Source organism: Orbicella franksi, chromosome 7 (assembly GCF_964199315.1).
Source record: "Orbicella franksi chromosome 7, jaOrbFran1.1, whole genome shotgun sequence".
NCBI lineage: Eukaryota > Metazoa > Cnidaria > Anthozoa > Scleractinia > Merulinidae > Orbicella > Orbicella franksi.
In genome coordinates this window covers 8526357-8541039 of record NC_138151.1, presented here as the reverse complement: position 1 = coordinate 8541039, position 14683 = coordinate 8526357, and the positions used below count along the sequence as shown (strand labels likewise).

General features: G+C 39.2%; 3 protein-coding genes across 4 annotated transcripts in view; 2 read left to right on the top strand and 1 right to left on the bottom strand.

The window, feature by feature from the left end:
• LOC145493321 (uncharacterized) lies at positions 1–2463 on the top strand. Its single transcript, XM_081472764.1, has one exon. The coding sequence runs from the start codon at positions 177–179 to the stop codon at positions 1683–1685; it is 1509 nt and encodes a 502-aa protein (XP_081328890.1). The 5' UTR covers positions 1–176; the 3' UTR covers positions 1686–2463.
• A 3274-nt stretch (positions 2464–5737) lies between these two features.
• Positions 5738–12706, top strand: LOC145493323 (uncharacterized). 2 transcript variants are annotated; one of them, XM_081472766.1, is made up of 3 exons: positions 5738–5838; positions 7234–7417; positions 9979–12706. In XM_081472766.1, the coding sequence occupies exons 2-3, from the start codon at positions 7238–7240 to the stop codon at positions 11263–11265; spliced, it is 1467 nt and encodes a 488-aa protein (XP_081328892.1). In that variant the 5' UTR covers positions 5738–5838; positions 7234–7237; the 3' UTR covers positions 11266–12706. The 2 variants fall into 2 exon arrangements, with proteins under 2 accessions (XP_081328892.1, XP_081328893.1); XM_081472767.1 differs by lacking the exon at positions 5738–5838 and having other exon boundaries at positions 5849–7417.
• A 100-nt stretch (positions 12707–12806) lies between these two features.
• The window catches only part of LOC145493294 (DNA polymerase epsilon catalytic subunit A-like), a 45153-nt gene continuing 43276 nt past the window's right edge, over positions 12807–14683 (bottom strand). The window contains exons 65-66 of the mRNA XM_081472723.1: positions 14075–14184; positions 12807–13285 (exon numbers count right to left, since the gene is read on the bottom strand). Of these exons, the coding sequence (XP_081328849.1) occupies positions 13216–13285; positions 14075–14184 (180 nt within the window). The 3' untranslated portion in view covers positions 12807–13215. The remainder of the gene's footprint in view (positions 13286–14074; positions 14185–14683) is intronic.

Sequence of the window (14683 nt, the reverse complement as noted above, 5' to 3'; positions counted from 1 at the left end):
AAGGACAACTTGAAATACACTTGGTGCTTGGCTGGTGGTAGAAGCGATAGTTATCCAGACAAAAGCTAACAACACTAGAATAAAAGCCAGAAAGAAGAGAATCGTGCTTTCATCAGAAGCAAGAGAAAAAAACCGGAAAACTCAGAAAACTGCGTGTTTCAACAGAAGAAACAATTATGAGTCGTGAGACAACTTCCAAAATGGAAAGTGAGCCCTCGAAAATGACGTTTACCGTTCGGTTTGAGAACACCGTTCGACAGGTTGACGAAACGTTGATGGAGCTAAAGAACGAAGACAAAAGTAACGAAGGGGTTGAGAACGACGTTTTTGACGAACACAGCAACAGCGACGGCTGGGACACTGATTTAGAGGCACCCCCAAAAGACACACACAAGAACCGCAGAGGAGCAGATGCCACTGGAAAATCAGCCTATCTGAGAACTTGTCGCAAGCTTGGGGTTTCGCCAGTCACTGCCATTGTTGATACGATTCACACTGCGGAGATTTCGTTGGCACATCACGGCCTGGGGTTGCAAGGTGGAAGAGCGCTCGCCAAGGCGCTTGTGAAAAGCACCACAGTGGAGAAACTCGACTTACAAGAGAACAATCTTGGCGAGGAAGGGGTGGACTGTTTCGCCAAGATGTTCCTCGAGAACTGTTTCATAAAGTGGGTGAACCTTGCTGGGAATATGATGAGCTCAAATGGGGCGCGAGTGATGGGGAGTGTTATCGCGCAAAACAAGTACTTGCAGTGGCTTGATCTTTCGTTTAATAACTTTGTTGACAAGGATGCCAAACCACTTGCCGACGGTTTGATGAGCAATACAAGCATTAAATTCTTCAGCTTGAGTCAGAACTCTTTTTGCGAAGCAGGCGGAGAGCTAATAGGCCCGGCTCTAGCGGAAAATAACAGTATTACCGAGCTAAACCTAAGTTGGAATCACTTGAGGTTGAAAGGTGCCATTGCAATCTGCAAAAGCATGAGAGAAAACAGCTCAATAGAGATCTTAGATCTGTCCTGGAATGGTTTCGCGGATGAAGGCGCTGAGGCCATGGGTGAGTCGCTCAAAAAGAATGACACACTCCTCGTGCTGGATTTGAGCCACAACCGCATCACAGAGAAGGGGGCGCTAGGCTTGGCGAAAGGTCTGCAGATCAATAAAACATTACGCGTTCTAAAAATAGGATTTAATCCTCTCGGAAACACTGGCGCTTACACGCTCATTAAAGCGTTCAACGCTAACGCTGACTCAGCTTTGGAAGAGCTTTACCTGGACAATATCACAGTAAAGAAAAACTTTTTAGTGCTCTTGGAGGAGTTTACAAAGAACCGGCCCGCTTTCCAGATTGCGTATGGTGCCTCGAGCCACAACAACAGTAAACGAGGCTCCCTGGCTAGTTCCTATGGCAACGAGGACAACGATCCCGGAAGAAGGGTGAAAAACGACTTGTTGACTGCGCTGAAGACTTTCCTGTCGGAGAAAAGGTTGCGCGCGGTGGATCTTTTCAACTGCTTGGATAAGGATAAAACGCAAAGCGTGTCCCCTGAAGAAATGTTCACGGGTTTAAAAAAACTCAAAGTGCCGCTTACAGACGCGCAGCTCAAAAGGCTGATCAGCCTTCTTGACAAAGATGGAGACGGAGAAATCGATTACGGGGAATTCGCTGCCGTCAACGAAGTTTAGAGCATTTGATTGTTCTTTAACTTGTTAACAATAACGTGAAAACTGTTGGGCTGATGTACAGCCAAATTCTCACAACAAACAGTGAAGAAAATGTGTAGCAATTACTGAGGAGAATTTATATTCCAACTGCGCATGTAAACAAACAGGTGGTATTAAGCTCACAGGCTGTAATCAGCATGATAAGGGATGGTATAGAATTATATATATACGATTAAGGTTTTAATTAAACGGGCCTAGCATCTAAGCCTTTATGTACATTTTGTTTAAAGGAGGTACTTCACGGTTTGCGCATCTCAAAAATTTTAACCTAAATCTTTCAAGTTCGTCGTTTGTAATCCGTGTCAATCTTCTCCATCCTTGACCATCCTTGTTCCTTCGTGGTTCTTTATTATCTCTTTGGTGTTCTTCTATCTTAGTGAGCTATTATTTTCAGGTTTCCTTCAATTTAAGGCAATTTTGTACGTGGCCAAAATAACTCAAAATACCTTGACTGAGCTAGAAGAATCCCTTGAGCATCTAATTTTACACCGTGAAATGCAACAGCTTTCCGTTTCTATTCATTAAAATATTTTTTCACAAATCTCAACAACCTTATTGCCGTTAGCATATTTTTTGTTACTCTCAGGAAAGATCTTTTGTTGTTAAACACAGTGGCAGATCTAGGGGAGGGGCCTGGGGGCCCACCAGCCCCTCCCCCCTATTTATGGTGAAAAAGAAGTAATCACGGAAGGAAGAAAAGCTGGCAGCGCAAGCAAAACAAAACTGCTCCTCCCCCCCCCCCCCCTCTTAGCTTAAAGTCTGGATCTGCCACTGAAACAGTTAATCTATCAATGATCAGATCTAAAACTGATAAAACCTTCACTTTCAAGAGTGAAAGCCATGATTAACTAGAGTACTTATCAAATAGTGATCTTAATAGCCAAGCAAAATTGCCCCAAAAACGTTCATAAAAATAAACAGAAAAAATTCTTCCCTTCAATCAAATTTAAATGTACTTCTTTCACTTGTCGAAAAACAAATTTATACAGTATTGTATAAAAAAGTTCACTCCACTTTTTATATAATTTTATTGTGTATGCATTTTGTGTGAAAAAATGATCGTAATAAAACTAAGTTCAAAAAAATTATAAGGGTGGATTACAGGCTCAATTTCATCATTTTTGGAGTGGTTTCCATTGCCCTCACTAGCTTAAATTAGCCAGGAATGTAGGCTCCAAAAATTACTGGAAGTGAAGTGTAGGTAGACTAATATTTATCATGATTTTTCAGCATTAAATAGGGCTTTAAATAATGCGTAAGTGCTGGTAACCTGAAAAGAAATGTTGCATGACACTGCTCAACTAGCCAAACAAGTCGCAATTGCATAGGTAGTGTCAAATCCCAATTTTTCAAACCTCCAAGGGAAACAAAATTGGTTTGAACAATCAGGTGGTTTGAGAAATTGTGGGTAGAATGAGTGTCCAACTGTACGGGGTTGGGAGGTGGTGGAGGGGGGGAGGTGACTTTTAGTTCAAGTTATCAGGAGGTCAGAAAAATGAAAGGGTTGGAAAATCGAGAATCCGCTGTATATAGTGCTGAAAAAAAGGCTAAAAGTCAACTACAGCACAACTGTAAGATGATCAACTCAGGTACAGAAATAGGTAAGGAATTCATTCAAATTATCAGTTTCAGACTCCAAGTGGCAAAGAATTGTTTTATTTCAGAACAAATATGGCAAAAATACCCTATTCAACATCAAATATGATAAAGAAAATCTTAACTTTTAATATTTAATATTTTTAATATTTATTTAATATGCAGGGCTCCACTGAAGAGCACTTTATAGTGAGCTGGGCTCCTTGTTTAAATATTCTAATTACTATCATTATCATTATCATTACTATTATATTATTATTATTATTATTATTATTATTAAGAAGTGCCTTTGCATCACCCTAGACTGTTAGCAGAATAATTTTCAAGCAAGAGAGACTGCTTGCACCCCATTGGAGACCAAAATTATGTGCCAAGGGGGCATCCCATTCTATAGTTAATATGTTACAGTGATTCTTTATTCCAAACCATGTTACCAAAGCATTATGAACCCTTGGTGTTTCATGGATAATTAATATCAGCCTTGTTTTCTAAGGTTTCTTATCTTGTCACCCTCTGGAGAGACAGAGAGGGAGAATAATCATCGTAAGGGACCCCTCCTGATGTTCTTGTTTTTGGCTGGTGATCCCCTGGTCAGGGTCTCTTGCTCTCACCTGCTCTAGGGGGGGGGGGGGGGGAGAGAGAAGAGTACTACTCAGGAAGATTGGGTGAATGCAGCCTCGTAACTTAAGATGTTCCTGCTGCAGTGATACTCTAAACATTAGATGCTATATGATTTTTATTTCTTGATTGCAAACCTCCCTACCACCCAGCCTCCCCACCAAGTTAAGGTAACAGTCTCAAAAGGAATCACTTAGCAGCGCAGATTTCTCAGCTGCTTGTTCAGTTACATGTACGCCGCCGCCTTGAGCGGAAATCCCTCTGTGTTTGAAAGATAAGAATACATACTTTACCTGTAGCCTACTTAACCTGCTCGAATATGTAAAAGTTTACTTCCATACACACGTATTAAGAAAACAGCATGTAATAGGCCATAGAAAAAGTCTTCTTGTGAAATCGAGACAAAAGAACCACAGTATTGAAATTGCCTTCAGCAACATACATGATTGCCTTGACTCCGGTGCTTGTTGAAAATGTATGTGTTGGCATCTGATCCAATCTGTTAGGAATCCACAATTCAGCAGAAAGGTAGAATTTTATCAGACTTGTGACAAACAATGAGAAATAAACTTCACTGCAGGCTGTTTCTACTCCATAAACCCAGAAAACAAGTCACATCAGGCCACATACTGTCCACACACATGACGTAAACAAGGTAATGCTCTTACACTGAGTAGCCTTGCGTCACAAACAGATTTACCCATAAATAACCCACGTTATTATATTTCTCAGGTAAGCACGCTGTGATTGGTCAATTTAGCAGGCCGCATTCCACTGTACTCCATGTACGACCCGCCAAAATTTACACTGTTTTTGTTGTCAAAATGTTTTGTGGTTTATTGCCAAGTGTTCCTAACTTTTACAGCAAGAAAAAGTTTAAAACTTTCTTTTACTTCTAAAATATGTATGGGTTATTGACCAAGTGTGAGGTCAAGATGGCTGGATATTGGCCAAGTTCTTTTTTTGCGTGTTAATGGACCGAGACGGAGTCGAGGTCCATAAACTCGAAAAAAAAGAATGAGGCCAATATCCAGCCATCTTGACCAAACAAGCTTGGTCAATAAAGGATTTATTATATGGCTTTCGGGGAAATTTTTCTCGCGGGACACGGCGGGTAGTCCCGAGTGGGCAAGATAGCTCCATCTTGCCTGCTCGGGTAGCCAATCACAGCGCAGGATTTGATTCATCTTGCCCGCTTACGGAGCTAGTCATATAATAATGTGTATTAAAACCTGCTAGCGACAAATTGACTCATTTTGCTTTCGACATCCGTCAGAAATTTGAAGCCGTTCCGTGTGAATAGAAATCTTTCCCGAACCCGGCAGACACACAGTGTAGTAGAGATGTAATAAACATCTTACTAACCTCGTCTCTTCGCTCGTACTGCAAGTTACAGATCCTCGTTTTTCCTTGCACTTGGACCATAAATTGATGGGAAAAAAACTCGATCCGTACCTTCCAGATGTAGGCTGCGTCTGCGCATGGAGTGGTGATTGAAAATCCCGCCAAATGTTCGCAAATCTGCAAAACAGCGTCCCGAAACGAGCTTTCAATCCCGCGAGATCCCGCCTTTTCAAAGAGACTTTGTAATGTTTTTGATGCTTCCAACAGTCAGATAAAAGTGCAAATTCCGTTTTCACCAGATGTAAAGGAAGGATTTCTGATTGATTTTTACTGAAGAAGAAACCGATCGCAGATGTAGAGCTCAGATCAGCTTGGTGCCTAGCAAATTCCCGAGGGATAAAACGTTGTCATGGAAATGACTCGCGAAGACTCGTCAGGACTTGCCAAGTATTTCCCTGATTTTGGAAAAGATCAGTGGTCATCTTGAATATTCTATCACGTTAAGAGATCATGGTGTTTGAAAGTTAGATTTTCACAGTGGAGATCTAAGGATTTGGTAAGGTCTGCTCGTATGACTAATGTTACAAAAGTTTAGCTTTATGAACTTCTCAATAATTAATTTGTAACATGGTGGCCAAATAACGTTAAAGCTTTTTAAAATGGCTCCGTGGCTGCGTTGAAGACAATTTACCCGTTACTAATCTATCTTGTCTTAAATGCAGTTTTGTGTAGATTATCGTGAGTTTTTCTTCTTCGAAGGTATCAATGCCGTGGATTATATCTTGACTGAAACAAAAGCGGTCGAATTTGTTTCACAAAAGGTGGTGAATCCGTCACGCTGACTTCGACACAATCGATCACGTAAACGAACTTTAAGTCAGCTTTATCGAGCTTATATCGAACTTAACACGGTTCCTCAATTCTTACTTCTTTCAAATGCCAATGCTTTCGGAAAGATCTTGGGGTAAATATTTGGGCTAAGGTGAAATCATTATGGTAACGGCAGTTCAGGTGAGAGAACATTGTTCATGCGTTAAGACTTCAAAGGATTTGAAATGACGAGCTCATTCAATTCGTGGGCACAAATACTAGGTATTTTATATACGAGCTTGTTTTCCAGTTAATGCTAAATGCTAAGTGATTCAACTTTCTCGAAGGAAGAAAATTTCACAATTCAATAACAAAAATGCAAAACATCTTTTGAAACTGGAATGAAATATTGTGAGAGTAAACAATTAAATGCGTTTCAAATCAGGAAATCGGATTATTTTGATTTTGCTATGCACTGAACATTCTGAGGCAATGTACGTATTAGGAGTAGACGGTAGGGTAAACAAAGATTTGTTTCCAAACGAAATCTCGTCACTGCTTTTTGGGGGGCTGAGTGAATTGTTTCTCATGGTTTCATGGTCCTTTATCAAGCTACATTGTTCATATTATTATAGAGAGGGATAATTTTAGTTGGTGTTTTGGGTAAAGGTAAAGTCTGCATGCAAGCCAAGTGGCCCATCAGGCCGGAGCTTATCCGGGTTTCGGTAGCATGAAGCGACTAGGAGTAGTTCTACTCCCCCCTGGATGGGATGCTAGTCCATTGCAGGGTTAAAGGTGTTTTGGGTAGTATTCTAGTAAGGAAGTTTCATGTTTAATTGAAATGCAAAAATCACACCTCACTTTTCTGTAGAACACAGTCAAAAGTTGTTTGCACAGGATCAATTATTTCACCTTAGAGATGAAGGCTTTTGATAGCTTTATTTCTACTAAACTAACAATTTACCCTAGACATTCTTTTATTGTGATGTGGATGTTTGCATAGGATCAATTATTTCACCTTCCAGATGACAACTTGTCATAGTTTTTCTTTCACCAAGCTAACAAATGGCCCCAGACAATAATTATCAGCATAAAGGGTTTCCCAAAATAACCAGCATTTAACAAGACTTGCTTTCATTAGGGCAATGCATGCACGGAATGCAACAGTGAAGAAAGTTGACAAGACATTACAAGCCTTAAGTTCTGTGACGCTGTCTGTCACTCCAAACACTGATCATGTGAAACATGGGGCTGTATCTCCAGCCATTGCAAGTGAGGACAGCGATGATTCTGATGGATGGGAAACTGACCTGGAGTGTGAAGAGGTAACCAAGCTTGCACAAAACATGTTATTAACTCAGATCATGAGTACCAAAGGCATCCGCGGTCGAGTATCAATCGATACCCTCATTCGGCACCTTGATAAGTACTTGATCAATACTCTTTCCACACTTGATTGGCAATTGATCAACAGTTGGTCGATAGCTGGCTGAGTTTCGCCAGACTTATAAGCATTGATCAAAAATTAGTTGGCTCTCGGCCAAGTTGTCAATGGAGTGTTGATCAAGTGTAAACTGAGGTGTTGATGGAGTATCAATTGGGTGTCGATCGAGGGTTGATCAAGAGTATCGATCAAGGATATTGTTTGACACTCGACCACAGATGCTTTTAGTATGCAGTGCACATGATCCATTAACTCTTCTAGCACAGTTTTCAATTGAATGCGTAAAACCAAAACCAAACCAATTACTTACTAATTACAGTCAAACCTGTATTAGGCAGGCACCCCCAGGACCCGTGCTAGTGGCCGCTTAATACAGAGTGTCCGTTGACAGCAGGTTCCCTCAGAATTCGTTTTAAAATGGTTATTAATATTGGTCATTATTATATGGCTGTGTCTCACAAGGACTGGGAACTACCGAATTCACGAATTTGATTGGCTGAAATCGATATTGACCGTGGTCTAGATTTTCCCATCTAGACCGGCATCTGTAGACTGGTTTCATTTTGCATTGAAAAAGTAGCAAACTAAAATACAAAAATGTTCACCATTTTCTTTTATTTTCTTCTCAATCATTTATGGAAGTGCCAAAAAGCCTGATGACAAAAAAAAAGAGGTAAAGAGGACGAGCAAATTTTGGCAGGTTTAAGTTAAGCTCATTGCCGTTCGCAAGCAAAATGTCAGCAAACCAGTTACATTAAATGAATTAAAGTTTTCTTCTTTGCCATATAATAAACATCTTATTAACCGAGCTAAGTCGGTCTGTATGGGAGAATCTTGACCTCGGTCATGTGTACAGACCTCACTGTGTTCAGTCTGTACTCACGACCTCGGTCAAGATTCTCCCATACAGACCTCCTGCTCGGTTAATAAGAGCTAAGTATTAAAAGACCTTGAAAGGGTCAAGTAGCATTTTTGTGAATGGTTGATAACTCTGAAATACTGTTTTTCCATAAACAGTGACAAGTATATGAGGCAATAGAGTGATTTAAATATATAGCAACAGTATCTATATTGATATTTGAATTATATGAAGGTTTTCTGCATTTCTGTGACAGCTCTTTGTCGGCAAACTTTTTGATACAGGTTTCAAACAACAGAAATTACCATAAAAGTCAAGTTTAAGCTGTCCACGTCCACTTAATGGTGGTGTCCATTCAATACAGGTATTTTTTACAGTGAATGTGGGAAAAGAAAAAATGGAAAAAATGTGTCCGCTTAATATGGGGTCCGCTTATTACAGGTTTAACTGTAGACTACATAGCCAATCTCAAATCGTAGTAAAACCAAAATCAAAACCAAAGTACAATGTAAATGTCTGATTACTTTAAACACTAAATTGAAAACATCTCTATAGCCAAAATGCAATAACATTTTAGTTTACGCGTAACAAAACATGTCACATGGTATTATCTATTAGCTTATGTCTTAATTTTGTGACAGATGAAAGGCTAGGGTGCAAACTTTCAAATGAGTGCTTTTGAGCTCTGCTTTCTTGTGCCACTGTTTGTTTTAAAATATTTTGCAAAAATGAAACATTTGGGATTTTTTTGTGTGTCACTTTGTACACGTGACAGGGATTTCATTAACATGTTTACCAGGAGGGCAACTGGTTTTCACAGGCAGGTAAAATTTTTTGCACTGAACTTTTTTACAAGTCAGAATAACTTTCCACTAGATGGTCAAACCAAGCGCGCAAAATTGTTTTCGCAGCCAGTCAATTTACCCAGTGCCTGGCTCTTAGTTTAATGAGATCCCTGCGTGACACTCTTGTGAATGACACAGTCATCAGTTGGCAACTGCTTGTGAGGCATAAGAAAATTTATTGAAATGCAAGTGAAAGAGATAGAGAAAATAATACGTGTAACTACTGTGGAAAAAGCAAATTTTCCAGAGTGTTTTTAATTAGTGTTTTCTACCACCCCAGGCCTATCAAAGACCCCATATTAGAGTTCCCTGTTTTTATCAACTAGATTATGAGTTCGAGATTTCTATCACATGATAGTTGATGAGGGTGCAGCTATCAATAAAGGGGGTTGATGAGGGGTCAACTATCACGCATAGAAATCAAGTGTGAATAATCTAATTGTCTTAGTATAAATCTACTAGTCATTCAAAACTTTTTCTAAATTCTCTTCAGACACTGAAAATGCGAGAAGTGGCCACGAGTTTGCTAATATTAGTGCACACTGCTGAGCTACTCACTATCTATGACAGAATATATAGTGAGAAGCATAACCAATCAGAGGACGGCATTTGTGATAGAATGCTAGTAGATTTATACCAGAGAACATAGGAAGATGGCTTTCAGCTGGAGTCAGATGTCACGTTACACGTGTCCATAGTAATTTCTTGTAATTAATTAAATAAGATTTCTTCTTTCAGTGTAAGCCACAGTATGACCCCACAGGACGTACTCTCTATCAGCGAGCTTGTCAGAAACTCGGCATCATTCCAGCTTCCTACTTTGTGCGACACATGATTGAGCCAACTGTTACCATGATGCATCATGGCCTTGGTCCACTAGGTATTCGTGCAATGGCTTTGGCACTTTTGTATAACACAAAAGTTACAAGCCTGAACATAAGGGATAACGGAATCGGAGAGGAAGGAGGCGCAATCATGGCTAAGCTATTAAGAGAAAACTACTTTATAGTGGAGCTGGATATGTCAGAAAATCAGCTTGGTCGAGGAGCCATTGCTGAGATAGCAGAAACTCTTAAAGAGAACAATACATTGACAAAGCTTGGACTTGCAGGAAATTCCCTGGATGACAAAGATGCTGATGTGATATGCCAATCACTGCTTGTAAACAACACACTAAGCAACTTGGATCTGAGCTGCAATAAATTCTCTAACAAAGCTTGTGAGTTCTTCACAAAGGTTCTGGATGAGAATATCACCTTGTGCGAGCTTGATCTTAGTTGGAACCATATTCAGGTGAAAGGAGGACAAGCCCTTGCCAAAGGACTGAGAGGAAACGTGAAGCTTAAATCTCTCAACTTGGCATGGAATGGTTTATCAGATGATGGAGCATGTGCGATAGCTGCAGCTTTGCTTGAAAATGGAACACTGCAAGTTTTAGACTTAAGTTGCAATAGAATCTCAGATACAGGAGTTTTTAGTATTGCAAGATCTTTAGAAAGCAATTCATCACTTGAAGTGTTAAGACTCTCAAAGAACAACCTGCAAAACAATGGAGCCTGTGCCATACTGAACTCCATCGTCAAAAATGGAGACAGTAGAATATCCAAGATTGACCTCACCGGTGTCATCGTTAAAGAGGAGTTCAACTTAATTGCAGATGAATTGAGAAAACTGAAGCAGGTTGAAATCATCACAGATGAGACACCTGAAGTGAGAAGCAAACGAGAAGAACCCGACCCAGGTACACTTCTCCGTAACTACATTGCCAAGGAACATGTACTTGTGGTTGACTTATTTCGTAAGTTAGATCATGATGGCAGCATGCAAGTGAGTGTCAAGGAATTTGCCGAAGGTCTGCGGAAATCACACGTTGGGATGACACAGTACGAGGTGGATAAAATCATTGACATACTGGATGCTGACAAAGATGGAGAAATTGACTACAGTGAGTTTGTTTGCATTCAAGCTGAATGGAAGAGCGAAGAAAAAGGGAAGAGAAAGATTTCTTCAAAAGGACCTAACTAGAATACCCATGAAGCAAAACTATTTTGTAAGTTGCTTGAGCAGCTTTTGCTGAAAGAAAAATTGTATTGTTCCTCACCACAGCTTTGCCTTTTTTGCTATTGCTTCCTGAATTCCATGACAAAGTTTTTAAAATAAGGTTGCACTATCAGAATTCACTAAAATCCCAACATGTTTGGTATTGAACGTGTAGATGGTGATAGAAAATGTCAAGTCAAAGTAGCCATTATATTATACACTGTACATTTCACACCTGTGGAGGAGCAATGGCCTAAGATTATCATGCTGGAGCTCATATCAAATGGTCAGGGTTAACGCCCTGGCAAGGGACATTGTGTTATGTTCTTGGGCGAGCCACTTTACTCTGAGTTCCTCTCTCCACCTAGGATTGTAATGTAAATGGGCACGCCACTTGCAAATTTAATGCAGGGGGGAGGGAGTAAACCTGCAATGGACTAGCATTCCTCCCAGGGGGGAGAAGAACATTAATACTTAGAACTACCTGTAGTTGCTTAATGCCAAGGAAAGTGGGATAAGCTCCAGCCCTATGGATAACTTGGCCTGACACCGACTTTACCTTACATATCATATCTGACATTTTAGCTGACACTTTATGCAATTTTTTATACATTTTTGTTTTCCATCGTTTTCTATCATCTGTAGTCAGACTTGAACTCAGTTATTTTGAATTCCCTGTTACCTCAATCTGAGGTAAATGAGGCCAGTGATCTTCAGTCATTTACTATCAGCCATTTCAAATTCCCACTATTTTGAACTATTTTTCATTTCCCTTGAGAGTTCTAGATAGCGGGGTTCAACTGAGTGTATTTTAGCAGTAACATTACAAACTTGTTTTTCGCTACTTCTAATTGTCCTCCATATTTCAAATTTTTTGTCACCTCTATACATGAAAGTTTACTTTTGACCAATATTTTCCTGGAACTCAGAGATTCAGATAATTATGTTTGAGGAAACCAATAAATTATTGATTTCAGTGAACAACTATATGCAAAAGTATGGACATTCTACAGATGATCTGGAGATACATGACCAATATTTTTAACTGGTCATATCCTTTTTTATACAAATTATTTTTGTTGTTTTTTACTTTCTTTTCTGAATTTGCACATCACCTAAAGAACTCCAGAAAAGAAAGTTTTGCAACAGTACTAGATTGGAGGAAACATTTCTTTTGAGCTCAACTCATTGTACAGTGCATAGTTGCCGGGAGTTTAGTGAACAAAACTCTACAAAAAAAATGCCAGATCTGTTTTGATGAAAACAAGTTGCAAAGTTTATAGGAAATTAAAATTAAAATGAATTTTAATCTATTAATTTATTAGAGAGATAACTTATTAGTATCTCTCACCAAACTGTTAAATAAGATTTTGATGACGTTTATGAAATAAAATTCTGATTATGATCATGAAGTGTCATAGGGGAAAGAATTTGTTGCACTGCAGTTTACAGTTTATGTATTTTAATGTAATTCTGTATTATTTTCCCATTTAATTCAGAGTAATTTTGACAGATTGAGCACAACATTGTGTAACAACATTTTTATTAACAGAAGCAGCAAAGTTTGCTTTGGTATATATTATTTACACACATTTAGTCAGCATCTGTACATGTACCACAACTTGTGATTATACACCATTTCCACAATCACATCACTATTTCTAGAAAAAGTGCCTGAGAAGGCAGCCAAATTATTGCACACCCATTTTCTCCCCTGTAATGAAAAAAAAAAAATTCCTATACCAGTTGCATATTCCTAGCGATCGCTAGTGTGTCTCCGAGCTGTCGCTAATGAATGCCTGTCTTAGAGTTGAACTGTTATCTACTCATTATCATTATTTTGGCCTTGGTTGAAGGCCCTGGCGATCATGTCACAAGACATCACAAAAGTCACAGAGATAACTTTCTCGGGCATTGCAGTCCTTCCTGAGACTATTATGAAATATGAGGATTTTTCTGCATAATCCAGTTGACAGTTTCTTCCAGAAGTGGCAACTTGTAATGCCTGAAAAAGATCAGATTTGAACAAGACAATTGTAAGTCCAGGTATCAAGCAGTAAACTGGTACTAAACGCTGACAAAAAAATTCTTATACATTCCAAAAATATTCCTTATGGTCAGAAGACAAAATGACCACACACAAAACACACACACACAGCAAGAACTTTAAGTTTCTAACATATCACTACTACTACATAACTACATACATATAACATTTTTTCTTTGTATACCAAACCCTGGCCCACAGATGTAAACAGAATTACACCTGATAAGTTAATAAAGATGGTGAATTTTAAGCTCGGTAATGAAATGTGAAGGTGAATTAATCAACATGACACGAGCATGGGACAAAATTTTTCTTTGTCTCACGCTCGTGTCATGCTGATTAATTCACCTTCACATTTCATTACCGAGCTTAAAATTCACCATCTTTATTAACTTATCACTACTCACGATGAATTCGATAGCGTTGATCCTAGCAGTATGCAGAACACCTATCATATATGAACTCAGTTAAATGACCTTGCTCTCCATGAGTTCTCGTAGTTCAGTGGATAGAGCGCCCGCCCGGTGTTGGGGGGTCATGGGTTCGATTCCTGTCGGGGACTCAGAATTTTTCTTTGTCCCACGCTCATGTCATGTTGATTAATTCACCTTCACAGAATTACACCTGTTGGTTTGCACTATTGGTATCTTCAGTGGCATAACAACTGGCAGAGATCCCATACTGTATTGACAGGCTTATCAAACCCATTTTCGTATATAAGATGCTGAAGTATTGTTTTATAAATACCTGGCCACATTCCTGAATGTCTTTAACTTGTCAAAAAAGTCATCAATAGGTACAGTGTAGGCAAAGTTGCCAGCACATGTGCAGTATTTTGACATGTTGGTAGCTTTCACCTGTAATTAAAAATATATCAGTCAATACTCCTATACTTCTGGTCCCTCCATCCTACAGAAACCGGGTTAAGTTCCGACTGTGTCAGTTATTGGCCTGATGCAGACTCTTGTAATAATACTCTTGAGTAGAGTATAAAAAAGTATTATGATATAATATAGCCATGTTCCATTACATTCTTATCCCATTCTTAAAAAGTTTAAACCATGAAACCTCAAGTTTGGCATGTCTAGATCAGAGCAAATTCCCAAGGGAGAGGGAGAGGGGTATTCTATAAAGTTTCATACCGGGAGGCCCTTTCCCAAGGTCCCACCCCTTACCCTTTTGTAAACCATTTTGACAAAAAAGGTACCCCATATACTTTTTTATTGAAAAAAGGTACTCTTCTAAATACCGACACTGTATCCCTTTTCTAAACCCTTGCAATTAACTTAGTGAACAATCCTACATCACAGTCCTTCATAACTAGAAGAGATGTTCACCAGACAACAAGAGTTTTAT

What these genes read in the sequence shown, in the direction of transcription:
- LOC145493321 (XM_081472764.1), top strand. Translation starts at nt 177, where the DNA reads ATGAGTCGTGAGACAACTTCCAAAATGGAAAGTGAGCCCTCGAAAATG.
- LOC145493323 (XM_081472766.1), top strand. Translation starts at nt 7,238, where the DNA reads ATGCATGCACGGAATGCAACAGTGAAGAAAGTTGACAAGACATTACAA. An exon ending in CTGACCTGGAGTGTGAAGAG is followed by an intron (nt 7,418 to 9,978) that starts GTAACCAAGCTT and finishes TTCTTCTTTCAG; the next exon opens with TGTAAGCCACAGTATGACCC.